Here is a 27,132-nt window from a genome sequence, read left to right as displayed (position 1 = left end):
TGGGCAAACTTCTTCTTCACATTGTTTTAACTAAAGTTATTTTCAGCATATAATCAGATTAACAGATGGAAAAAGTTGCTGTACAGTTTTTGAGGGATTTTCCCACCTTTGTTGGATTGAACAATGAATATTAGAAAAATAGGGAGAGATAGCGGGGGATGATGTGAAATCAAATTTAAATTATTTGATTAAACGATAATTCTTATTTTTCTTGGCCTTCAGACAATTACCCTGATTGATACAGGCCAAAAAAATAATTCTAATTAAAACAAAACAAAACTGAACCTTTATTTAATTCTTCATATACCCCAAACTTGCATTCAAGATTTCAGCTCCTGCAGGGCAGTTAGATTTTCATTTAGTGAGCTCTTCTTTTCCTTCTGCATTTTCTGTGCAATGGACTCATTGTTCAATTGAATTTTTCCTCTTTCTGAGCCTTCTTTGCACTGCTATGTGAGATATTCAATTTATTAAGCTGTGTCATGTTCTGCATGTCATTTAGCTCATATACCTGTTTCTTCTTCTTCTTCTATCTTCCAACTCAACACTGACAAATGAAGTGTTAAAATATTGATGAGTTGTGCAAGCAGCCAAAAAACACAGGAAATACAATTTCAGTCTCAGAGTTGTGATTAAAACCTCAAATTTACTCATCCGATTTCTAAAGTTTTAGGTTGTTTTTATGTCATAAAGTACAAATGAACCCAAAAAAACAAACTCTTGAGGTCTTCAGTATTAGAAGAAAGTGAAACACTTCAACCAAACTGAACCTCTTCAAGGCAGCGCATGGGGGGGGGGGGGGGGGGGAATACACATCTTAGATATCCATGTTTCCTGGAGTTTATTTGAGTTACAAAATATGAAGTGCCATTAGCAGACTCCACTCACAAGAGCTTGCCAACCTTCTTCTGTTACAAGTATTTACACCCAAAAATTAAGAATCTGTCCATCTACATTTCCACACTCTGTGTTCTGGTACGTCCCAGAGTACCAGTCCCTCTGTTAAGCTGTCCATGTTGGGTCCGTGTTTTTTTTTTAAATTCCTTTTAAATATTTAAAATATTTACAAAGTCCCATGTTCAAAAACTCCCAAATCAAACTGTAGCTTGTTCAATGGAAAGGCAGGTGACAGAGGGGTAAACTGCTTCAGTAGTGTGAGAACATGAGCAGAGCTGGTGGAGTTAAACGAAAAGTCTTCTACAGGGTTAATCCTCCTTCCTCTAAAGAAAAGGCCTGGGCGAGGAAGTCTGTACAGAATTATTTAAAATTACATGCTGAAATGTCTGATCTGGTGCTGAGGTACCTCAAAGATCCTAATTTCTGAACCAATGATTAACAATCAATCAGGACAGATGAAAGAAACAGGCCCCTCAGAGAGTTGTTCATCAACCATCCTGACTTTTTTTTTCTTCCTTCCTTCTTCAGAGCATCTCCGAATATTAAAATAAAACTCCAATAAATAGAAATACAGCAGAGAAATGGTCAAGTAAGACTCATTCTGGTTTGATCCATCCCTGAGTTCTTTTGAGAAGGACAAATATACCAGACAGGAGTGACAAGAGAGGGGGGAAAAACATAAAAACAAAAGAAGAAGAAAAAAAAAAAAGACTGATGAGGAAAGAAAAAACAAAAATGTGTTGATAGGACTTATCCTACACATTCCCACTGTGTCCAGGAAAAAAAAGAAAATATTCCTCTGGCTTCCTGAGGCTCATCAACGAGAAGATCCATCCTCCCAGCAGTGGACGTCACACAGAGGTGATGACTATCATGAGATGTGGCGAGATGCTTGAAATCCTGTTGAGAAGGTCGGGGGCGAGCTGGGATAAGTGGCTCTCTGAAAACTCGCACGGAGGAAAAATCTGAAGCACATAGGCGGGCTGGGAAGTACAGAGACACATATCAGTTACATGGAAATACTGAGATGGGCATGACTTTTTAATATTCAAAAGTGTCATTCAGTAACAAAGAAGTCAAATAGTTTTTAATTTTTTCTGTCTCAAAGAGTGAGCGTGGGACTCAGTCCCCAGGTAGGCAGGAGAGTGGGCCACAAAAGTTTATTTTTTAAAATTAAATTTGTTTACAAAAATTATTCAGTCTTGTAAGGATTTCAAGATCTATTTATTTCTATTTTTTAACAATAGATTGTTTAACAGACGCTGTCATATTTGATCAAGGAACAAAGAGATCCACAGGATACAATTCTTAGAGAATGAGTAAAGTCATTTAAAACTTTAATAGAAAAAAAAATCTATTGGACATTTCAGCAAAATTTTGTACAAAAAAACAAAACAAAAAAAATTAACCCACCCCCAAACAACCCAAAAACATGAAATGTTTTAGGATAGAGGGTTGTTGTAATACAATAAAAAGCCAATGATTAAAAAAAAAAAAAAAACTACTACAGGGTGTCAGACTTGTGAAGTGTGTGCTAGAGATGCTGCTTTATTGAAATGAAAAGAATACCTGTGCACTTCAACTCCTTCGGGTACAATATGAAAACGGGTAATATGCAAACGGCACCAGGTGAAGACAGTATGGCATAGTTCATGTGATCAGTCATTCACATGAACTGTGTGGGGCAGTTTCTGTCTGACAAGGATCCCTACAATAAATATGTTTCACGGCCTGTCAAAGTCCCATGTGAGTTATGCATATACACAAATGCACTTCCAAAGAAGCCTAAACCCTTTACTATATGGTAAGGACTCCACAAGAACTTTGGCCAAATAAAATGTATGCCATCAATCCTGGAGAACCAGTTCTGTGTTTAAAATGAAGCCATCAAATGGTATTGAAGATCAAAAGATTATAAGCATCAAAACCTGTTTTTTTTCTCTGTGCCGCATACTCCAGGAAAAAAAAAATAGGGAAGAACAAACCAATGGCCTGCTATGCAGCTGAGAAGTCCCTTCTGTGTGTTTAATACACATAAACCAGCCTTTAAACTGTTGTATAAGCCACATCAGACAGACAATTAATAAAACAGTGATGACTCACCTGATTGGAACCTGGGTTGGGGATGTTGATAATACCAGCAGCCAACTTTGTCTGCAAGTAATTGATGAACGCTGCCTTAAGAGCTTGGGTCTGGTTCAGGACGTCATCTTGATCTCGTCCACAAGGCAGAGCAAGGAGGAGACAGTAGTCGGTGTCTCCCTGTGGAGAGCAAAAGGTTCATGTTATTAGCAGACAGAAACTTGCTTAAAACAGGGAAGTAAAGCAAAAAACGCACGTACAGTCATTCTTCTGGCTACACTCTCCAGTTGTGAAGCCTCCAGTCTCATCCTCTGGACAATCCTAAGCAGTGCACCTCCTTCTTGTAGGGGCAGTGATCGATGAGCCAAAGCTTTGTTGCCACAGACGAAATGCAGCTGGACTGCAGCTGTGTCGTTTTTAAGTGCAAGCAACCCTTGCCACACAATAGGGTATTTCTATTTAAATGAGGCAAAAACAAAAATAACAAATGAATGAGTCGAGGCTAGCTCTTGTTCAGACCAACCACCTTGTTTAACCTGTGGGGAGATTTGCCTTACCGTGAGTAACTGCACCATATTAACAGGCTGTGTCATCTTGCCATCTTTTGCCTGGTGGTCCGCACCCTACAAATTCAAGAAAACACAGTTAAGAACAACAGTACAATCCTGAAACTAATCTTCGCTTTAAAAATGTTTTCGTTTAAGGTTCCGTTTTCTTTCCTTTAGTTCTTATTTTAATTCAGAATTATTCTGAAACCTGCAGTTCATGACAATGTTAAACTGCTTTCTTATATTAAATTAAAGGTTCTCCATGTAATCCACAGCCATTATGAGGCACTAACCAACTGATAGTTATACACGTCCTTTGTACCAACACAGATCTGTCAATACTGATTATGTTGACTGGCATTTTAAACATCGCGCACTCACCGCAGCAGGTGTGACATTCATTGGCGGCTGGGTAAGTCCAACAGCAGACGCTTCTGGCATTTGAGAATGGATTCCTCTCGGGTTTGAGTACATCCCCGGGTAGTCTGTGAATGAACCACTAGGTCCAGGTGGCATCAGCTGAACCCTGTGGGGAGATGCCATTGCTTGTCCGGATTGTCTGATTCCCATCATTCCATCCTTAGGAAGTGGAGAGTGGGGCCTCTTTGCCTCTAAAGACTTTGTTATATCCTTATCGGACACACCTTTAGACAAAGCATGTGCTCTTGGAGATAGAGAGGTCTCCTGAATGTGTCCAGAATGAGAGTCTGCGGTTGAACGATCCCCCTGTTGATGCAAAAGAACACGCATGTCTCTCTGTGCTATGTATGTTTTGTCCAAATGGCCACTACTCCGCAAACTCCCACGAGGATCGGGCTGCAGAGTCTCCAGCTTCAGCCCCCCCTCATGACTTCTCAAAGAACCTGGGTTTACTTTGAGAACCTTGTCTCTGCCAACAGCCTGAGGTGAGGTAGGCCGTGGCTGCATGGCACTAGACCAAGAGGAGCTGAGCGACTCACTGTGCATGCCGTAGCTCATCACAGAAAGAGGTGGAGTATTGACTCTGACATCTCCCTGGACCAGATGCCCCACTTGAATTGACTGAGTAACACAATGTGGAGACATTCGTCCCAAGCCTCCAGGCACACTATGAGGTGGCATGATAACTGACTGCTCGGGATGATGCACGCCAGCAATAAACTGTTGCATGGCAGGATGGCTAGTGGATAACATAACTGGAATACCCTTGGGTGATGAGGAACCAATGGGTGAAGACACAAATGGAGAGTGTGGGTGCCCTGACTTGCGTGGGGACCGTGGTTCCTGCTTGACCCCACCGAGATGTGAAGGAGTTCTATCACTAAAACCTACGTGGTTTCCAGGTGGAGAGGGTAAATGGGGGCTTATTGCAGGGCTTACGGCAGAGGTCCAAGGCGGTTTGGTTCCCTCTGTACCATGAGGGTCAGCACTATCCATTTTCTTTGGATGTTTTAAAGGCATGTAATCTTGATGGTAACCCATTACCTGCTGGTTGCTTGGTGGCAGACGCTTCACTACTCCTTGAGGTCCAGATTGGTAAGCGGAATCCATCTTTTCCAAACCAGTGTTTTCTTGTTTGATTGAAGACAATCCTGACTGGTGTTTACTGGGATGCCCATGATCCATCTGTGATGAAGGCCCTTTTTGAAGCCCTGGCTGGGAATACAAATCCTGCTTGGGTATGGATACCAGTTGCTGAGATTCCATCTCACTTGGTGTTGCTGATGGGATCTGACTTATTTTTGCACTAATTCGCTGGGGTCCCTCTGTTTTTTGACCAGAATGGCTCAATACCACCACTCCTTCAGATGTATTTACTCTCAGACCTGGGCAAGATCCAGTGCTAAGAGTGGGGCTCTCAATAATGAAGCGTGTGGCACTTCCTCCTTCATCACCAGCAGGCAGCACAGGATATGACCCAGCATCATCTTTGCTTGGCCTATAAGTTGGTTTGGCTATAGGAATGTCAACAATGTTCATGTTCACCTTGTCCTCAGGCTCAGAAGGATTGCAAATACGGCTGATAACAGATGTGGCAGTGGATGCAATAACAGAGATCACAGACTTTGTCTCAGGAGTCGTTTGTGGAGGTCTAACAATAGGTGGGGCAGAATGCACTGATATTTTACTATCAGACAGTGATGACTTATTTGACACAATGGCTGTGAGCTGAGAATTACTTTCAGATAGGTTCTGATCTCGAAGGTTTGGCAGATTACTTGAAACAGAACTGCTGCCTGTCTGTGAACTAGTTGTATGTTTCTTTAAAATCTGTCTCAAGTCACTTGCGCCATGATCAATATCCTTGTTTTCAGACTCTGATGGTAAAGGCTGGTTTTCCTTGGTTGGTAACGGCATGATTGGTAAGGAAGAGGCACTGGTATCTTTAGAATGATGGCGCCAGTCTGGTGGAGAAACAGGATTTCTGCTTGTTTGAGGGGGTCTGACATTTGGGTTGTTAGCTCGTGGTGACAGAGAAGGGGAGTTGCATTCAGATGGCAAGTGCTGTGGCTTTGTGCATATTGGACTCTTGGATTGCGGGTAAACAGACTTGAAATGCTGGATGTGTTCTTCTGAAGATGACTCTGTCTCTGTGTTTACATCTGTAGCTTTGACTGCTGAGGTTTCAGGCTCTGTCTTCCAAGTAGCAGGAGTAATAACTGCAGTAGTTGCGGCAGCAGCAGGTGTCTCAGAAACAACCTTTGCATCAGAAGCTGTACTATCTGCTAATGGGGTTGCCGGTTCCTCAGTTAACGAATGTCCATCTTTCAAATCCTTTCTGAATTGTTTCTGGCTTTTAGGTGAACGTTTAGGTGTTCTAGGTCTTCCCTTGGGGCCCTTTTTGGGTGTGTTTGGGAAAGTGGGTTCCTCCTGGACAGAAGATGTATTTGTTTCATCTTCCTTAATGTGCTGAACCAAGTCTTGAATCTCAGGTTCTGAGACTACATCTAGATTTGCGGGAGGTGCCTGGGTTATTGAATCAATAGCAGCCATCAGTTCTGACTCACTGGCAGGATTAGATGTTTTTTCTTCCTCTGGGTCACTTTTTACATCTGTATGAGGGACAGGCGGTGTTGGTTCTGTTGGAAAGGTTGGATCTGTTAGTTTAGCAATGTTCTCCACAGCTTGCTCCAGTTCCAGCTCCTGTGAAATTACATTTTTTGATGTTCCCAGGAGCTCCTTTTGGTCTGAAGCTGCATTTTCATTGTCTTCATTGCTGGAGCCTCCTTTGTTAGCATTTGTGCACTTTAAAACCTGTTCACTGTGGTCACCATGTCTAAGCCTTTTTGACGAGTCTTCTGGAGTCCCGGGCTCTTCTTCTCCTAACTGAAGAAGGTCTTTCACCTCTGTTGCATGCAGTCTGATTTTGAGGTTCTTGAGGACTGGTGACTTGGAATTCCCTGCTTTTCCTCTAAGAGTTTTCTCTTTTTCTGACATGGTTTTCTCTTCCAGGTTGGAGGCATCTGTCTCTTTTCCATTTGATTTGTCATCATATACCTTTTCATGGAGAACATCTTTACCTTTGGCCAATTCTATGCCTTGTTTGACCATCTCCTCTTTCTTTTCATCAATTTTCAGTGATGGATCTTCTTTACCTGAAACTGATGACTCTTGCAAAGGCGAGGTATCTTCATACGTGAAATCACTTTCCTGACCATTATCATCAGCTGCCTCAGTTTTGTCCCCCTTCCTTGTTGATCCAGATCCTACTGATGTGGGCATCTGATTTGATGAACCCTTTGTGTCATACGGTGGCGTTCTCCCTTTTGACATTCTTGGAATACGTTCACCACTTTCTGATTCATTTGAATCCGTGTCTTTACCATCCAGTTTGGATTTTTCTACTTTAGCAGTTGCAGTATCATCACCTTGCCTGCGATTCTTGGGAGGGCGACCACGTTTATTTGCATGTGTTGGAGTTGGTGGATCTGGTTCAGTATTTTGTTGTATGGCATCTTTGTCTGTACCACGTTTTCGGGCAGAGCGTGGCGACTCTGCAACATCCTTTCCGGAACGAACTGGTGTATCATCTTCAACCCGAGTGGCATAGACTGAATTAACATTTCTTCGTCTTGCTCTGCTTACTGGTATGCTGTGCTCAGAGGTATCGGGATCTGATCCATGGATTGGAGATTTGCCTGTGGACCTTGACTCACCTCTCGGGGATGAGCCACGTTTCAGCTTCTCTCTGTCAATGCGCTCACTTTTGCGTGTTGCTTGTTTCTCAGTACTTGGTGCAGATGCTACAGGAACAGAAGCAACTTGTGCAAGAGACTTATACTTCTTATTTTTTATTTCTTTTGTTTTATTTTCTTTCTGAGATAAGACTGGTTCATCATTTCTTTCACTGTCAACTGGTACCTGTACTTTACCAGCTTGAGATTTTATGTCACCTTCATTCTCTGATCCTAATTTACAAGTGGATGGAGTCTCTTTCTTGAATACTTCCAACTGCTCAACAAGACTAGGCTGTACTGGACTACTGGCTACAGGTACTTCTGGATGTGTTGCCTCAGGATCGAGCTCTGGTTCAGAATTGCTAACAAGCTCATTGTGAGACTCGTGGCAAAGTTCTGTGAATGTAGGTTTTACGTCCTCAATAACAATATCCAGCTTTCCCTCAGACGGAGAATGTCTCTCTCTATTCGCTGAATAGTTGGATTCAGATGCTGTAATGGGTACAGGCAGAGAATCTGACGTCTCAATTGGTGGGTGCTGCATGGAAACAACATGTTCCTGATCCATTTCTTGTTCCTTTTTGACAGACACAGGGGGACATGGATCGTGGGGTGGGTTTAGTAAAACACATATGTCATCTGGTGGAGGAACATCTTTGATCACAGTTTGAGTGACAGAAGCTGGTTCGAGTTTGGGTTCAGGAACTACATTTTCAGCAGGGGTGATTGGTTTAATTTCTGCCTCTGTGGTAGTTTCTGTTGTTTCAGGTGACTGCAGAGGTTGTTGCTCTTGAACAGGAGCTTTTTCTACTTTGTTTTCATTTGTGGGCATAGTGTCATCTTTTGCCTCCTGTAGCTGCTGAGTTTTATTTTTCTGTTGCTGTAGTCGTGTTAGTTCCAAAAAACGACTATGGAAAAGGACAACAGGCCCCGAGTCAAGTTCACCATCTCCTGCTGCTTGCTGACTGTTTTGCTCAGGTTCCTCGTGCTTGCGTTCCAGGTGCTGAAGTCGTCTCGAGTCCAGCTCAAAGACCGCGCTGTGAAGGAATCGGGAGGCAAATAGCTCCCTGCGTTCTTGTTCCTCTGGCTTAGGTTCCTCTTTCCTGTCATCAAGTTTATCTTCCGATCCAATTCGAGTCTTTTTCTTTTTCATATACCAGGAAGGTGTTGGTCTTGGTGCTGCTTCCACCTTTTCAGTGTCTTTTCTGTTACGCAAGTTTACAAAATGAGAATCATAGTCTAAAAATGACCAGTTATCTTCTCTGGAAGATGACAGAGATTTTGCACGCTCAAGCAGAGCCTTTGTGTCAGGTGTGATAGTCTGGTCAAGTGCAAAGGAGTAGAATTTATTCTTCTCAAGCTGTGCTTGTTTAGGGTCTGAAAATCTGTCAGCTCTTGGTCTTTCAGAAAAAGGCATAGATGTGGAGGGCACAGGAGAGTGGGGTTTGGGCTCTCTGTCCTCTTCGGAGTCGGATCGTACTTCCCCAGGCTCCAAGTCATGACAAATAGCGTACTCCAAACGTTTGCGATTGTGAATGTTTTTATTTATATTTCGAGAAAAGTTCAGGTCAGGTAACAAGCCTTGTTTAATTCTGCTTTCCCATCTCTTTTGCTTCTCGTCCTCCACAATGAGTAAAGGAGTGCCTGTCTTGTTAACTTGTGTGTTATGTGTCCTTTTGACTAATAGCTCCAGATCTGAGTGAGATTTTTCATCATTTCGGCTCAACTCTTTCTGAGGAGGATCCGCAAAGTCCTCATCTGGACGATTCGAGAAATGTCCTGGAGGGGAGCTGGTGTTCCAGTCGAGATCTTCACTTTTTTGTTTAAAGCTCCTGTACACACGCTCTCTCTTTATCCCCAACTCTGAGTCAATCTGGTCTGGTTTCTTTAATTTGTGGGACGGAAAATTATCTGTGACATCCTCAGGGGGTTTACCAACTTCATGCACGAGGCTCCGATGCTCTAAGTCCTCTGTTTCAGTTCCTTGGGGACTAGCTGGTTTGTCAGTTTTCTCAGACTCGCGCTGTTGCTGCTGCTGATGCAAACGCCTGTTTAGCTCCATCTGTTTGCGATAACTTTGAGAGGTATCAATGTCAATGTGGTCTTCTTTATTCTTGGCACTTTTGTTAATTTCAGAATTTTGACCAATTTTTACAGAAGTATGGTGGTCTGGTTCTCTTGTACTGTTTTGGTCTGCAATACCCTCTTGTGAAAATCGTCTGGAGGAAGGGTGCCCTAGATGTTGTTTGGACTCCAGTGGGTCTAAAGATCCCTCTGATTTCTCTCTTTGTACTTTAAGGTCCTCTTGACCATCTTTTGGAGTTCCACTTTTTTCATTTTTGGGTCTTGAATCTTTCCTCTGGGAATCTTTGTATTTATCTATATCTATTTCTTTCAAATATGTTGTACTTGCACCAAAGTCAGAAGACTGATTACCATCCTCCTCCTCATGCCTGCTTCTCTTCTGACGAGCAGTCCTTCCTGCTCCAGAGTCACCAAACCGCCTTTTTCTTGCAGCACGGCGATCCAAATCTACTGCAGAATCCTTTCCATCAGTTTCAGACTTAACATGTTTCTTGAGTCGATTCCTTCCATCCAAGTCTGAACCATCACTTTTACTCATGTCAGATCGTTCACTTTTTACTAACAGAGTACTAGTAAGAAGGTCGCCATCCCCTTTACATTTCTGTTTTTCATGGACATCTTGATCTGATCCTCTTCCCCTTCCAGACCCTCCATCAAAACCAGTCTCAGGCTCTGTTTCAGGTAGTGGATTTGATGGGGATTGCCCCTTTGCTTTTCTTGATTTGATCTTTTCAGCTTTGTCGCCTTTCTCTTTCCGTTTTGCACGTTTGGGTTTCTCAGTTCCAGATAAACGATCTGACTGACTGCTCTTCTCGCTCTTGGAGGGATGTTCTAGCAGGGTCTTTTCAGATTTATCAAAATGTGGTGGTGACACTGAACTCACGCTGTCACTTCGTTCAGACGACTGGCTGTAAACTCGTCGTTCTGAGTCTCTAGGAACCCGCTCAGATGCTGAAGGTGATACTGTTGGACTAATAGGTCGCCTTGGATGGGAAGGGCTCCACCTGCTGCGATCAGCTTCAAAACGTTCTCGCTCCCTTTCTCGTTCCCTTTGAATATATGTGTACTTCCGGATGTCTTGCTCAAAGGGGTCTCTGTAATCCCTGTAGTCTCTTGGGTCTTCATGATAGCGTGGGTCAAAATGATCTCCTTGATAATGTTCAAGTTCAGGAAACCGGTCTCTGCTGCGGGCAGCATACTCTCTTCGAGTGTCCTCTGTATAGAGGGCAGGGGTTCGTATATTCTCATAGTAAGCCCTTTCTGCTGCAAATTCATGATACGGAGCTCTGCGATCCTCTCTGTAGAGTTAAGGAGAGAACACAAAGTGTAAAGTAATGAATCTAAATAATTAATTTGTAATTGAAATATTGTCACTAATGAAAGAGAGATTCAAAATAACACCACTTTCACTAGCAGCAAACATTTTCTATCTGCTTAATTAAAAAAAAGGCAAGGCAAATAAAGTCATTAAACAGAAACAACAACTGTATTCAGATAACAATACTGGTCGTTTACCGTCGTTCAGGAGGGATTTCATAGAAGTCTCTAATATCTTGACCGGATGCCTGCATGGATCGGTAGAAAGCCATCTGACTCTCTTGACTTGCAAAATCCACCTATCATAAGTGAATAAAATACAAAAAGATTTAAAAAGGGGGCAAAAACATTAGGATTACATTTTATTAGTTAAACCTTCACTTGATTTTTACCTTTATTTTATTGCCACCAATCTTCCAACCTTTGGTCTCTCTTACAGCTGTCTGAGCAAAGTCGGTGTTGTTGTACAAGATGAGAGCCATCCCCTTCAATCTATCAAACACCACCTGCAAAAAAGAAAAAATTAAAATCAGATTTATGGGAGTACTAAAATCAAAAGTATCAAATCTTAAGGAAGAGAAAAACATCACCTTACCTTAACTACATGTCCGTAGCGGCAGAAATGCCGCGTGAGGTATTGCTCTGTAATATTGGCTGACAACCCATCAAGCCAAACACATGTTGTAGGCATACTCTTTCCAAAACCGAGCTGCAAGGAAACAAGACACAAATATAGATATTATAAACACTCTAATCTATAATTTTGAAAATATACACATACACAGATGAGAAATGGTAAGATTGCTTAGTGTACAAACACTACCTTTAGTCTGTTGGCTCCCAGATACTCTCCATCCATCTTCTTTATAGCCTTGCAAACACTGGCAATATCAGAATACTGGACAAAGGCATACTGGGGAACTCCGTTTACTTTCTTGATGTCAATGTCCTTGAGACAAAAAAGAGAGCAAATACAAAATGTTAAATGTAAAATATACAAACTTACGTGTGTAATTCAAAGTCAGATGGATGCTTACCACAATTTCACCAAAGCGTTGGAAAATGTCAAGAAGCTGTTGGTAACTGGTGGTCTTCTCCAGGTTCCCTATAAACAGTGTCCTTGTGGCCTTTGGATGGAATTCATCTATTCGCCCATCCAAAGGCCTGAACTCATTTTCACTTTCTGTTTCTGGAGGAAGAAACGGATTTATCATTAATATTACTCACATGCTATTTGAATTTTGGTTCAAGCCTGTGGAGGGAATTGATGTGTCTGCAAATCTGCCATATTTAACAGAAAAAAATAAAAATTTCTGTGACTTTTGTTGCAACCTACCTGGTCCATTCCAGGCAGTGACTTCAATAAGCATGCCGAAAAACAGCTTTCCTTTGGAGACACTAAGGGCTTTTTCTTGATCCTCTTGCTGTCTGAAGAATACCAACCCATAGCGGTCTTCTGATGTTCCATGGATCTGAACTGAAGTCACTTTCCCATGTTTCTTGAATTCATGGAAAAGTCCATCTTTCAAACTCGTGTCTGCATTGGAAAACAGAATTACTACAACACTACTAAAAACAACAGAATTCCCAATGACCTAAAGAAGAAATGACTCCCACTTTAATCTGTTGACAGGAAGAGGCTTTTTTTTTATTTCACAGCTTAGTTTGGTTTGCATGCCACGAGCGTGCTAAATATGTAATTAAAAATAAAATTATAAAACATCTGTACGTGTGGCTTCAGCTTGCAGTAAATGAAACAATAACTAATAAAGTGATCAATCTCTGTCACCACAAATCTATACAATGCCCTGCAGCAAACAGTAAAGGAAATAGTAATTTTATTTCATTAAACAACCAATCTTTACCATCAGAAACTCCCTTTTACAAGAGCCAAAAATTTAAGTTTTTAAACATGGCTACATTTAACTACCTGCAAATTTGATGAGACTCATGTTTCAGATCATGTTGCCTGTAGGAAATGTACTTTCTAATGCCATTGAGGCAATAACAAATTCAAGGAAATGGCAAGGTTATTGAGCAGAGAAAAGACTTAACTTGGTCCACTGAGAGGTAGACGAACATTAAAAACTCACCCGTTGAGCGTACTGGTAGATTTTGCACTTTAATGCCAAAGCTCCTACGGGGCTCTTCAGAGTCAAGCGCCATAGAGGACTGAGGTGGTGCGTGTGTAGCTGATGACTGAACAGAACGAGCCTGCGATCCATCACTTGAGCTGCTGTTTGAATCACTGTCAATGAAAGGGGAAAATGATTAGACACTTCTGTTTACACAAGTTTGAGTAAACAGATTATTTACAAATTGTCCAGCAATAATCCCAATGCTTTGTCCATGGACAAATATTCATCCATCATTTGTAGATTAAAAAAGAAAAAAATTCCCACCTGCCACTGCCTGTGCTGCTTGTGCTGCTGACTGAATCAGAGCTTGAAGATCTGCTGTGAGATCGAGACCTCGGGCCTCTCCCAGGGGACAAAGGTGCTTTTTTAGGGGAATGAGGAGTTTTGAGGGGTTGCCCCGTGGTCCGCTGAGGGGAGGGATGCCTTGACTGTGAGGAGTGAGACGATCGACTCCGACGGTGATGGTAAGTCCGATCGACACGCCGTCCTCTGTCATCTCGGTACAGGTCACGTCGTGAAGAGTTAGTAAGAGTAAAAGGGTCTCGGATTCTAGAATCAAAGTGTGGGTCTGACGCCTCAAAGCTTCCCCCAACAGAACTGCTGCCTGGGCCAGCAGCAGTAAACACAGAGCGATCGCGGTAATAATCGGTGTTGTAGTGACGCTGTCTGTCAAAAGTACCACTGCGGTCATGATGTCCATATGGGCTGTGATCATATGCACGTTCACGGCTTTCTGAGCTACTGTAAATTAAGAACAGGACAAACATGAAAATAAAAAGTATTAATCAGACTCTTAACAAAAAAAAGGAAAATAAGCATTTCACTTAAAAATGCACTACAGCAATAAATGGCCCAAATACTGGCACTGTCTGTAAAAACTCTGAACAAAAAAAAAAAAAAAAAAACAGATTACATTTGTCACGCTTCTCCAAATCTAATAATCTATACATCTATGATGTAAATTCACAAACAGTCACAGGAAAAAAAGCTGCCCACAAACATTCAGAACTTTATTTCAGATTTAAGATATGTTGCTCTTAGTCTCCAATTGTTTTTACTGGCACAGCAATAAAAACTAAGGTTTCAGAGGTTGACTGTTCATGAATTATTATGAATATGGGGAGAAAATACAAATCTACATAAAACATTTCTCCCAAGTATTCAAGTGGACATTTGTTCTAATGATCTATGTGGTATGGAGAAATGCCATGCAGGGTTTGGATCAGTGCATGAACTGGAAATAACAAGTCATAAAACTCAAAAAAAAAAAAAAAAACTAAGCAGATACATACATTTCATAAAATTTACTTTTTTTTCCTTTTGTAGCTTTTAAGTAATGAATTTCCCTAAAAGCAGTGCAAAACTATGATTAAACAAAGCACGAAGGAAGATTAGGAAAGAAAGTATGCAGAGGGCAGAGAAATACCAACCTTTTAGAAAAGAAGTTACCGAAACTAATCCAAATAAAATCTAGGTGGTCAGAATGTGAGAGACCTAGGCAAAAACGCTTCACGTATTCTCGCATTGCATGTTATGTTCATGTACTGAGCACCAGGGCAGTAGATTGTTGACGTATAATCCACAGTTAGGCTTATTTAATTCTCTTCACTGGATGGAAAAAGGAAGAAAAAAAAAATACACAGAAATGGACCTTTATGAGTATTGCAACATGTAGGAAAAAAAAATCATAGGAACATAAAACCTCAATAAATAAATATGGAATAAAATCTTTTTTTAAAAAGATGATGAGCTTCAGGGTAATCGGCAGATTCCAGGTTGACTACTCAGTAAGTTGGAGCCTGAGAGAAAAAAATACATCCAATGGGATCGGTCTCGTTTCGCGGTAATTTTTTAAAAAGTTTTATAGTGGCAGGGGAAAAAAATATTCCATGGGTTAATGTTAAGTTATTTAACATCACGCAGGTTAGTAGACTCCAGACAAGTATCAGAGTAAATAATATCCTCCTGGACTGGTGGGCCGGATACAACTCCATAATCAGTGGATGTCATCTTTGTTTAGTGTCATGTTACTTAAAAAATGTCTTCAGCTTCCTCTAAGATACTCGGAGTGCTTTTTCCTGATTGAGGTCTCAAACTGCTACATCCATACTTGAGTAATCCAAATGAATGGCAGCTACACCTATCCACATCAGTACATCCAGCACAGGGTATCATATTGCGTACATCCAGGGGGTTACATCCCAACTATCCACTCTTCATGTCTTCATGGCAAAAGCAAGAATAGCTCCACAAACGTTGTTGGTGGCCAGGTGGTTGGATCCTTTGTGTTCTTGTGAAATCTTCTCGGTGCAGCGTCCATATGCGGAACAAAACCTGTTTTTGATTAAGTTAATCTCATCCTAACATGACAGTGATACCTTGGAACTACACCAGTCTTTCTTCTAATGTGTGATGACTGTAAGGTTTCTTCCATCCACTCGGTCAAAAGTTAAATCCAGAACAGGCTGTATCCACAAGTGCAAAGCGCAAAAAAAGAAAAAGGAAAAGTAATGAACAGTCCAGCAATTAGTCGTTGCCTTGAGGAAAAAAAAATGATATCCCACGATGGAAGATTTCTTCAAGTGAGTGTATACCTATATAGATACTTCCAAAAAACGTGTATCCATCATAACAGTGATGTACTTCCAGCTTCACGTGATTCCAGATATATATTTTTTTTAAATTAAAGATAGATTCCATGTTGATTATAAAAAATATCCGCAAGCTCCCCAAGGTAGACTCCCACAAAATGTAATAAATCCACAACTCACCAGGATATTCCACACAGATGTAATATCCACATCAGATGTCAAACTCTCAATATATAGTTACCTTACCAAATGATAATATGTAGTTAATTTACTTAGATCCAATGGGCAAGGCAAGTCAAATAGGATGAAAAGTGGAACGATCCCTAGATTACCTTTGTGTAACCCCTTGAGGCATCAATCCCTTACGGATACCCCCCACTATGTGTTTAGGTTTAACACCTGTGTGATACCTAGATTTCCCTGGATTCGAAGGGGACGCCGTGTCCACTTACCCATCTATTCTCCGTTCATAACGTCCCTCTCTGGAGTGAAGGGACACAGGTGGCCCAAACACTGGACCAACCGTTCCCCTAGAGAATCCTGTAACATCTCGACTGCTCGAGGGAGAGCTGTCTTCCAGGCCCCGAACAGCACTTGGGACTGACCCGGGTTCATTGTAGTCAGTCCGAAGGTCTCTGTCCCCCATCTTGTTGACAGCATTGTGAGCCTTCTGTGCACTTTTGATATCCACAAAATCCACAAAGGCTGCAACACCCCCCTCTGAACCGCGCTTTCGCAGAACTTTAACACTCTCCACACGGCCATACCTGAAATGGAGACAAAGAGGAAATTACATATACACCGGCCAAGAATATAGAATGTGCCAGCTTTTAATCAGCAAGCTTGCAAATGGCACTGACTTTAAAGGCAGGACTTTATGAAAACGAACCAAAGACCACAAATCAAGAGGTGAACTCTCTGAACTTAAAAGTGCTAGCAATTGATTATACTGAATGATCACATTTGGGAATACTTGGATAAAGAGGAAGTGCTAAGCAGTATTGATGACATTTCTATAGGACGTAGGATATGTAAAAGAACGCACCATGTTTAAACAGCAGACCACTACCAGGGGTGTGCAGCTATAAATCCCATTAGCAGGAATGTTTGTTTTCCAACTACTTAAGTAGTGTTTACGCCGCGTAACAAGAGATTAGATACCTAGTGTTAGCTACAAAGCTGCAAATAACTCTTATGAATCCTGGAAGGCAGTTTGTGGTGTTGGTTTGTTTTACATTTAAGCACTAAAGGGTAGCAAAACCTGGTTTGCGGTTTACAATTTCACAAATTAACCCCAACATCACTGACTAACTTAGCTTAGTTTAAGCAGCTACACTTATGGGACCGGGCGTGAGGCAGCTCTCGTAAATTTCCTTCGATTAGCAATCGGTATATAATACTCTGACGACCAGATAAACAACAGAGTGTGAGGTTTTTCCAGTGGCTAACTAACCGAATGCATTTAATGCTACTCTGTGGTTAACGATAGCTGCCGTTAGGCTTGTACACATCGTGAAAACGTCTCGACTTCCCACAAAATGGTTGGTTGGGTGGAAGCTTGGTGGCTAGCGAATCCAGCTAATTGCTCCTTGGCGTTCACAAAAGTTCGAGGAATGTTATAAATCGTTCACCTTGAGGCCCGAGCGGCTCTGCTTCACATATATGACTTCAATTTCCATCACCACACTGCCAATAATGTGCATTCAGCACACGAGAAACTGCAATACTAGTAAAACGTAAAATGCTAACATTAGCTGTGTTAGCATTGATAGCAGCCGCCTACCCTTCGTAATGTTAGTGAGACAGCTAGCGCGCGCTGTTTGGAAAACACGTAACCTACCGTTTAAAATGCTCCACGATTTTCTCCTCTCGAACGTGTTCGGGTAAATTTCCCACCCAGAGGTGTCTGGTTTCCCGAACCATCTTGCGCTACTCTTTCCCCCTCCACACACATATGATCTCGCACGTTTCTAATCCCTGCCGGTCGGAGGTCCGCCTGAACAAAATGAACGACCCGGGCCCGATGGCCCTGCTAACCGTTTAGCTTTAGCTGCTGCGTCCTCGATCTGTCTTGCGTGGACGCGCATCAACCTCGCTCTGGATGATTTTGGTTGCGAGACGCGCGTCCCCGCGATCCCTGTGAAGCAGACGGCAGGCAGCGGGCGATTTTCTCCCAGGGGGATCAGGCCGTGGAAAAGATTAATTAAAACAGCGAAAAGTAGAATTTTTAATCACTTTAACGCGTTTATTTAAAAATTTGTAACAGTTGCTGACTTGTTGAATTAAAGTTAAATGAATTCTGTAATAACTACTATGTGAAATAGAAAATCACCAGTTTCATTCTTTGCAGCGCTCTATCGCTCTGCCAAACCGACAGATAAAGGCAGTGAAAAAATACAGTCTGCTTTACAATGCAACGCCTTGTGAGTCCCACGCAGTCAGTGTTTTTCCAGTTATTATTTGAATGTTTAGTGAAAACAAGGGCAACGCTAAAAATAAATTAATCTATTATATCTTATCGTAATAAAACTACTGTTTTGACCGTAAAAGGCCCAGAGGAAATACTGCATGAGGAAGTCAGGACTGGCAGAGGAATATGCGAGGATGGTCCTGGACATGTATGAAGACAGCGGGACAGTGTGCTGTAGGAGTGACAGATGGGTTCAAAGTGGGGCTGGGATTACATCAGGGGTCTGCTCTTCTGGTTTGCTGTGGTAATGGAGAGGTTTGGTAGGAGTCTCAGTGGACTATGATGTTTGCAGACAACATTGTGATCCGTAGTGAGAGCAGGTAGCAAGCGGCAGAGAGCCTGGAGAGGTGGAGGTATGCTCTGGTGTCAAACAGATTGCGATCCCCTTGCTCATCTCTGTCCAAAAGTGGACTAAAAGGACTTAACATCCAGCCTTTTTATGGGAAAAATGATACAGAATGTTAAAACGGAGTTAAATGGTTAATCATCCTTAATTCTAATCAAATTCTAATCAAGAATAAATCTAATCTATATGATGAGTAAGAAAATATGGTTTGAGTAATGACATGATTTTGATGCCTGACTATTTCACCTAGATTCTGGGAGCATAAAAAATTATTATTATAAATTATATAAGTATGCTGTGATTGACAAACACATTCATAAAGATAAAAAGTATATTCACATGTGATGTGATTTTTAACTTTGCCTTAAATTATGTGGGTGAAAAGTCCAAAAGAGAGAGAGAAACAACAGCATGGGACTCACGGAGCAAGCCTTCTGGAAGGAGGTACTCACAATAAACTCTAAGTAGTCACTGCACATTGCTGATCCATGTCCACATTAAATGGAATATCCCCCTAAAGTGCAAAGTGCAACAGCTAAAATACCTCTAATTTACATGTCTGTCTATTCCTCCACGTACCTGTACCACTGTTAAAGCTGCTATTCTTTATTTATGATAGTAGAACATATTCTTTTTATTCTTTTGTTGTATGACTGTAGTATGACTGTTTATTTGTCTCTATAAGCCAAGTTCAGCTGTACTTCAAATTTCATTTGATTCAAATGAATTGGAAGACTTTGTATGGAGGACTGCTTGTGGCAAGTGTGCCAGTGGCCAGAGTGTGCCCATTCTCCTCTCTCATTCCTCCCAAGATCAATATTAGAAATCAGCATTAGCTCAGAGTACATTAATTAGAAGTATAAGTAGTATAATTCAAGTGATTTGATTATTATTATTTGATTCATATTTTGCTTTGCTCCTGCTAAACTGCTTTAATAGAATATCCTGCATTCAAAAAGTCTAAATTGTGGAAGTTCCATTTTTAACCTTTTGTGAAACAGTAAAGGTAAACACTGTGTAAAAATATTGCACCTAGTTAAGGGTTCTTACAGGTTTCTCTAGCCTTAAAACTTAAGAGATCCTTGAGGTCTATTTTCCAGCCGCTTGTGGCAGATGGCTGCCCTCTCTGAGCCTGTTTCTGCTGGAAGTTTCTTCCTGTTAAAAGGGTGTTTTTCCTTCCCCCCGTCACCATCACATCTGATTGTTAGGCTTTTCTCTCTAATATAGTACGGGCATTATCTTACAATAAAAAGCACATTGAGGCAACTGTTGTTGTTATTTTGCGCTATTTTGAGCTGTTGTTGATACCTGCAACATATTGTAGCCCCTTATTTTCTTCATAAATAATGAAGAAAGTGAAGTGATAAAGAGAAACATGTTTTTCATAAAACAATTTAATACATGTGTACGAGATATGAATTACAGCAAGTTTTTTTTTTTGAGATAGTGACTATAAATAAAACAATTTCCCTGGAATCCGATTGAGACTCTGATACTATGCCGGATAACTTTGTTTTATTAAGGCAGAAGACAATGTTAAAAACAGTCTGCTTGACAATTACTTCGTACTCGTTAGTGGTTTGTCTGCTTGGTTTGATGATGTAGATGCAGTTTGAAGGCGAATAGAGATAAAATATATTAGATTACTTTTCTATCCTTTTTTCAAGTTAAAGTTGATTATTTATATGTTTGTATAATGACCGAGAAACAGGATACTGACTGGGGTTCCATTTATTCTCGTACATTTTTTGTAAAGTAAGTTGCAGGAATATAATTGTTGCTTTTGTAGATTGTATTAAGTGCAAAATGATGAAAAAGAAGAAGGTAATCTTTAGAAAGCATGATATACTGTAAAAATATAGCTTTTCTCTAGTGAAGGAAGCATTTAAGGCATTTGCACATTCATTCTAAAGGCACATGCGCAGTCTCCCATCTCTTTGTTCAGTTTTTTCTTGTCTTGCTTGCTGTTCACGTGGGATTAGTGCTGACCAGAAGCCAGGTTCAGGTGACAGGGCTTGCAAAGCATCTTCCCGTCTAAAGGATAACAGCCATGCTCGTTCGGTTCAGGAGACAGTTGGATGGCGCAGACCTGCACACAATATGAAAAAACTTATTCCTGGTACTGAAATAATATCTGTCTCTGTATGTTGTTTCAGAATCCGAATACTTTATTAATCCCTAGGGAAATGATGACACACAAAACACCAACCTGACATCTGTAGCAGTTCTCATGGTAGGAACGCCCCAGACATTCAACTGTATAGCTGTCGGTACCATCTTCTTGTGGAATGATAAGCTGGTTACAGGCACTACACTTTGGAGCGTATTTTCTTTACAATGTTAGATGAAAAAGAAAAATTTATTACACTTGTAAACAAAGGGATGGTTTATAATGCGACAACAGCATTGTAATAACATGTCAAATCAAGTGGAACACAACTGTATATATTGATCCTTTACCTAAACCCTTCAAATAGTTTTTTCCCTTTCATACCTGTAATAGTCTTGAAGGCAGTAAACTTCTCCAACTTCTCCCTGGGCAAAAGCTTGCTCTCCAATTTGCCTCTTACATGTTGTGCAGGTGAAACAAGAAAGATGGTATGCTCGCTCGAGTGCGCGGATTATGTGATCTGTGATAGCGTCCCCACATGCCCAGCAGAGCTCCAAACTGGCCTAAGACATGGAGAAAGATACATTGTTAATTACCTTAAAAATTTACGTTTTAATCTGCTTTTTTTTTTTTGTTGTTTTGCTTTGGGTCTGTTTCTGAAAATGTTTGAGGCATCAAACAGTGCAAGTTTACCAAGCTTGGTTGTTTTTATGAAAACATGAACCTGGACATAGATCTAGTTATTTGTCTTCTCTCAGACCCCCCCCCCCCCCCCCCCCCCCCCCCAGCCCCAGCCCTCTGCACATTTTACTCACCACATGTGATAATTTCAAGTGCTTGAACATTTATTTACATGTTGTAAGTATGAAAATCCCATCTGATCTGAATTGTTGGTCCAATTTGGGACTCACGATGAGGGGCCACACAGATATACGTTTGCATGCTTCATGGCTTTTTTATTGCTCTCCAGTCTGTTGTAACAAATCACGATGACAGATTTATCCAGCATTTTATGGGATTTTATGAAAATCTGGAGCCATTTTTGTTTGAAAGAAACTTTGATTTAACTTGACTTCCTGGATTCCCTCTCCTACCCACTGTTCTAAGGGTACAGGTGTATCACTATGCATGCTCAGTAACTCTGCTGGTTGATTAGAGAATCAGTGGTCTCAAGCTGACTGGAGAGGAAATAGAGCAGGGAAATGGTTGCTTCAGCAATGAAGAACTTGCAAATAATTTGTCTTCACTTATAGTTTTAATGAATGTAGTGGAGAAAGACATTCTACTTGAATGGGGCGTCTGTGTCCAGCAGGTAGAGCAGGCTGTCTACTAACTGTAGGGTGGTGGTGGTTTGATCCCCGGCTCATGATGCATTCATCAGAGTGTGAATGTTAGACAGAGAGCGCTCAGGCTTAGAAAAAAATGTGTGTGTGTGTGTGAATGGGTGAATGAGGCTTGCAGTATAAAGAGTAGAAAGGCGCTGTATAAGAACCATTTACCAGTCCTGTGAAACATTACATTGAGCTTAAAATATGAATGCACAAATGTAAAAAAAAACAAAACAAAAAAAAAACAAAACATGGCTTTGAGCTTTTTTTTAACCACCTGAGACCTTGTGTCCTCATATGGGGATACATTTTGGGCTTTCTGCACCTTTTGCTTCATTCTCCTCAGTATTTCAACACTTCAAAAATGTTCAGAAGTGGTGACATTGCTGTAAAATAAACCAGTTTTTAAAAAATCCTTTCTGTTCAATGGTGATGTTTAGTTTTTCTACTCATCAGGTCCAGCTAATCTCAAAAAGCTAGAAGAAACACGAAAATTAAACCCAAAGAAGAGCTCAGGTTTCAGGAGGTTAAAGTTTGCATGTATATTCACAGCTTGGTTAACACGCTGCATTGCACTACCTGGTAACAGTCTTCGCAGAGCGGGATCCCGGCCTTGTTGTAGTACTGTTTACCAGCCAAGGGAATGTGACAAGATCTACACTGGAAGCAGCCATCATGGTAAGTCCTGTTTAAGGCCTCTATCGCAGGTTCAGAAGGAGCCATTGGCTTTCGACAGAAGCCGCACAGATCTGCATTGTTCACACACACAAAGTCAAACCAGGTTATAATAATGTGGCACGCAGAGTGGCAAAAAGTATAAAAAGAGATCAGGTTACCTTTGCTCTCTTTGTCTTGGCTGTTTTGGTGGATCCTGTGGATTTGGTCATCTGAGCTTAACCCACTAGATGGTGTTCTTGCTTTCACCTTAAATGTAAAGCGCATTATTAAACTGACAAGTTGAGTTTGGCCTACAGAGGCGAACTGCATAATTTAGCAGCGCTTGATTTTGAACACATGTGGGAGTTGTTTAAAAGTGGCTCTGAATGTGACAGGCGTAAGAAACACCAGAGTCATCCACAGCACATCATCAGGACCAAGCCACACAAACATTTTAATTTCACTGTGGTTTTAAGGTTTGGTTTTATAATGGGTGGTGAATACTATTTTTTTTAATACTTCAAACATTTTAATTCTACTGAGTTTAACAGATTATTTCTAACCCTTTTCACCAGTCGCATAAAGACTTTACCTACTCTTTCGTGTAAAGACCTGCTGGTGATTCAAAGAGGAGTTGTTGAGTTTAAGCGTTTTTAAAGGGAAACCTTTCAGCTTTTATTCAGTCAGTAAAATTCTCAGAAACCGGAGAGGAAGAAAGTAATTTAGCAGTGTCCCCCCCCCCCCCCCCCCCCCCCCCAAACTGATCTTTGTCTACACAGACATGGAGCAATAAAGTTTTTGTTTATTTAGGGGAGCAGTTTGGAAGTTGGTGATTTTGTGAAAGCAAGTGTGCACACTTTTAGTAAGATGGTCGTATAAGAGCCCTGTTCTTTATGTTTTGGTGATGGCGCTTTACAGCCACTGTGAAAGGCTTGTGGAAAAGCTGTGGAAAGCTAATCCTTCATTGCAGACAAAATAAATGCTCGTGTGTTTAAAATAATTGAAGGCATTTTTTTTTTAAAGGAAATTTGGCATCACGTTTTTGAAGCTGCAAACTGGAAGATTTTAAATGTCATTTGTTATAGTGACACTGTAAGATAAGTCTGCATACCTCTGGGTTGTAAACTGGCTGCTGGCCTGGGGTCACGGGGTGGGGGAAAGACTCTTGGGCTGGAGGAGGTGGTGGAAGTGCTGATTCTTCAGAGGGCAACTCTCCCGGACATAGAGGCGGTGCATCAGAGGGAGGGGGAGGAGGAGGGAAAAGCTCTGTTTGGCATGAGAACACAGTTTTAGATGATTTTGTAGCAACATAGGCAGCTGATTTAAAAAACAGACTAATGACAAATTAGATGAAAAAACTGAATGTTTAATCACAATGTACTGATGCGCTGTGCTGACATAGTTTTGGTCTACTTGTCCTTTCAGAGTACATGTTTTAAAATCGAGACCCCCATGGCCCTTCACTGATTTTATTCTGGATCACTCATCACTTTAAATTCCCCATGCATTTTGGCCCTCCTGGTTGATGCAGCAGTCTGCACAGTGACTTTTTGTTCACTGGTTCAGGTGTTACATGTTTGAGAGAAGATATGTAGGACATACATTTTACCTCAAGTCCAAGCGTATCTGTATAGTGTATATTTCCAGCACCTGATGTCAGTTTGACACTCTTGCTTTAGTAACCCTTGTCTAACAATAAAATATTTGTGTCCTGATGGGAGTTGTCTCTTCCAGGAAAAAACTGTCCTTATCCACGGGGCAGGAGGGTGTAAAACATGGTTTGATGAATCATGGTTTATGGCCTACACGTTCACCTTATGTCATCCCAATTTCATATCTCCATGAGAACCACCATCATAAAAAAGAAACAGATACAAATAGGGAACATCTTTTAGGAGAATCTGTTGATTCTTTCAGTAGAAGTCAAAGACTTGGAGGATCAATGCCAAGGAGAGCTGCAGCTGTTCTGGGGGCTCATAGTGACTGAAAACCTTACCAAAGCACATGGGCTCAGTTTCCCAGACATGAATTAAGCCTAGAAACTTTTCTGAGGAGATCCTCATTGATTTTTTTTCTTTAAGTCTAGGACAAGGCTCAATCCCTGTCTGGGAAACTGGCTGGAATTTTTTTTTTTTTTTTGGCTCTTTTAAAAGTCTTTTAGATGTATAAAATCAATATTTTACATTTTGGGATCAGATATTTTGAAATGCAGGTCAGGAAATACATAAATTATCATTCTGATCTGGGGAAGACCCAATAAAGGGCCTTGCAGGGCCATTTTCTAATATTTTATAGATAGTCTTTTTAACTATGAAAAAAAAACAAGTATATAATAAATACCTGATGAACTCCTCTGGTCATTTTTTTCTTGAAGCTGTGTTTTGCCTGGTTCACGTTTGGGGGGATTGTGGCTCTGTGGGCCTGAAACCAGGGCCGAGGACCCCGCATTAGTCAAGCCTTTGCTCTTTAGGCCGCCATAAGACTCTGACGGCGGTGACTTGTCCTCTCTGCTGTGCCTGAGGGCAGGTATGCTGTCACCTGGGCTGACTCTTACAGCAGGATGCAGTTTCTCTCTAGCCGGGGCACTGTGGGCTTGAAGGGCAGGCTGCTGCTGTGGGGTCACGGTGGCTCGGTGAGGAGAAGCCAGAGTGATGAAGACAGAAGAAACCACCCTTTTTGGTGGAGCTGCTGATGCCATGAATGTACAAAAGTCTCACGCAGCCTGAAAGGAAGAAAGAAGAATAAACTCATGACTGCTTGCAACAGAGAGAAACACAGCATAAACCACAGGCTCAGTTTGTAATATCAAGCAACGATAAACTACAAGAACTCATACTGAAGACAAAACAGACATTTATTTCCTATCATGTTGATCTAATTTAATCTAGGTATAGTTGCACAGCTGTATTCACCCGCTTACAGCTCTCATTAACCATAATGAATGGTACTAGAGTCATAAAGCACAAATGTGAATCATCTGTATGCTTTAAAACCACTCACACCAGCTGTGTCACATACCTGGAAGAAAATGCGCTTTCTCTTTGCTTCTTTCTTCTTTCCCGTTCTGTATCTCCCAAATCTCTGGTTTATTTTCCCTCCTATGAGCTGCCTCAGAGAGAAGACTTTACTCCGGTAGAGAGGGGCTGCTATCTGCAGAAGGCCACTCCTTTTCCTTCTGTACCTCCCTCCGTCAGTCGACCCCTCCTCCTCCTTCTCTGGCTGAATGACAACACCGCCTCCCTCCCGACCGTAAAAGGTGAACAGTTAATCTCGGACAAAGTGCAGTAAAAGACATGACACATTCATCTACTATGAAAACTTGGCAGGCTGCACACACACACACTCAGACAAGAGTGCATGAACGTAGACACACACCCACACTGAGTTATGCAACATGTGTGCACTCATACCAAAATCACACAGCCTTTTTTTCTTTTTTTTTAAACAAATGCAATACACAGTGCCATAAAGTTCCTCATAAGGTTTTTACCCAGAAGCAAGCAGGCAGGCAGAGACACACACACACCTACACACACAAGCAAACTCCCAGTTCTTTATCTCTCTGCATGCCAGCAGGATGTGACTGTACCTGCCTTTTCCAGCAAATTTCTATCTCAAACTGCCCTCTTTTTCTCCCTTGTGCAGTTCTCCCTCATTGTTCTGTCAGCTTTATTTTTCCTACCTCCCTGGTTGAGTCTGCCTCCCTTTTTTCTTCTCCCTCTTTCCTTCGTCCCTTCCCCCACAACATTATATCACTTAAGCCCTGACTCTCTATCAGTGTCTCATGGCACTGCTTCCATTTGGGACACACAGAGCAGAAAACACTGTCCGATAATAGGTGCTGGACTTCATCGGGAGCTTTTGTGCTCAGCTTTCCAGGACCAGCGGCATTACGGTGCAGTGAATCAGGGCATTGTGCAAGAGGAGATGTTGGTACATTAGGAGAAGGGGGGCAGGGGGGGGGGGGGGGGGGTACAGAGTGATGTCTATGGGAGCTATGAAGAAGTGCTTTGTTGTGTTTGCTGTTCCCCATCACAGTCAGTCTTAGTAATATCAGATGTGCTGATCAGTAAATATTATGATTACTCTCTTGAGCCAAAGCGTGTCAGGTTCCTCCTAAAAGTCAAACAGGAAGATGGAGCAAGAGACCGAGCGCTGAATAAAACTTTCCTGATTGATATGGGTCAGCCTGGAAGAAGAGAGGGAGAGGGAGGAATGTGCAGAGAGGGTTAACAGGAGATGGCGATGCGGAGAGTGATGGGGGTCTCTGTTGTTCCAGCTCTGTGGAAAGGAATGCTGCAGTGATGTCACGGCTGCAGGAGGGAGCATGCCTACTGATGACACAATCCCCAGACCGCCACGCTCCGCCTTCCAACAGCCCAAATCCTCATTAGACCCTCTGAACC

The 27,132-nt window shown here is 41.6% G+C and overlaps 2 protein-coding genes across 3 annotated transcripts; both read right to left on the bottom strand.

The window, feature by feature from the left end:
- Positions 1–824: 824 nt before the first annotated feature.
- On the bottom strand, positions 825–17,895 carry si:ch1073-335m2.2 (msx2-interacting protein). Of its 2 annotated transcripts, XM_006783381.3 has the most exons (15): positions 17,656–17,895; positions 16,268–16,582; positions 13,489–13,965; positions 13,180–13,334; positions 12,423–12,623; positions 12,124–12,275; positions 11,910–12,035; positions 11,682–11,795; positions 11,479–11,592; positions 11,285–11,385; positions 3,909–11,067; positions 3,537–3,602; positions 3,240–3,434; positions 3,001–3,159; positions 825–1,880 (listed from the first exon to the last, which is right to left on the bottom strand). In XM_006783381.3, the coding sequence occupies exons 1-15, from the start codon at positions 17,736–17,738 to the stop codon at positions 1,749–1,751; spliced, it is 9,549 nt and encodes a 3,182-aa protein (XP_006783444.2). In that variant the 5' UTR covers positions 17,739–17,895; the 3' UTR covers positions 825–1,748. The 2 variants fall into 2 exon arrangements, with proteins under 2 accessions (XP_006783444.2, XP_006783445.2); XM_006783382.3 differs by lacking the exons at positions 16,268–16,582; positions 17,656–17,895 and adding an exon at positions 14,655–16,259.
- Positions 17,896–20,042: 2,147 nt separating this feature from the next.
- fblim1 (filamin binding LIM protein 1) lies at positions 20,043–25,924 on the bottom strand. Its single transcript, XM_087841310.1, has 8 exons — positions 25,745–25,924; positions 25,067–25,448; positions 23,838–23,992; positions 22,906–22,993; positions 22,649–22,818; positions 21,126–21,304; positions 20,841–20,961; positions 20,043–20,720 (listed from the first exon to the last, which is right to left on the bottom strand). The coding sequence occupies exons 2-8, from the start codon at positions 25,422–25,424 to the stop codon at positions 20,610–20,612; spliced, it is 1,182 nt and encodes a 393-aa protein (XP_087697436.1). The 5' UTR covers positions 25,425–25,448; positions 25,745–25,924; the 3' UTR covers positions 20,043–20,609.
- Between the last annotated feature and the right edge of the window lie 1,208 nt (positions 25,925–27,132).

The sequence above is a fragment of the Neolamprologus brichardi genome, chromosome 5 (assembly GCF_056152115.1).
Source record: "Neolamprologus brichardi isolate AB-2024 chromosome 5, ASM5615211v1, whole genome shotgun sequence".
Lineage (NCBI taxonomy): Eukaryota > Metazoa > Chordata > Actinopteri > Cichliformes > Cichlidae > Neolamprologus > Neolamprologus brichardi.
Note: the sequence above shows the minus strand (reverse complement) of the source record. Positions and strands in the feature narration are given on the sequence as shown.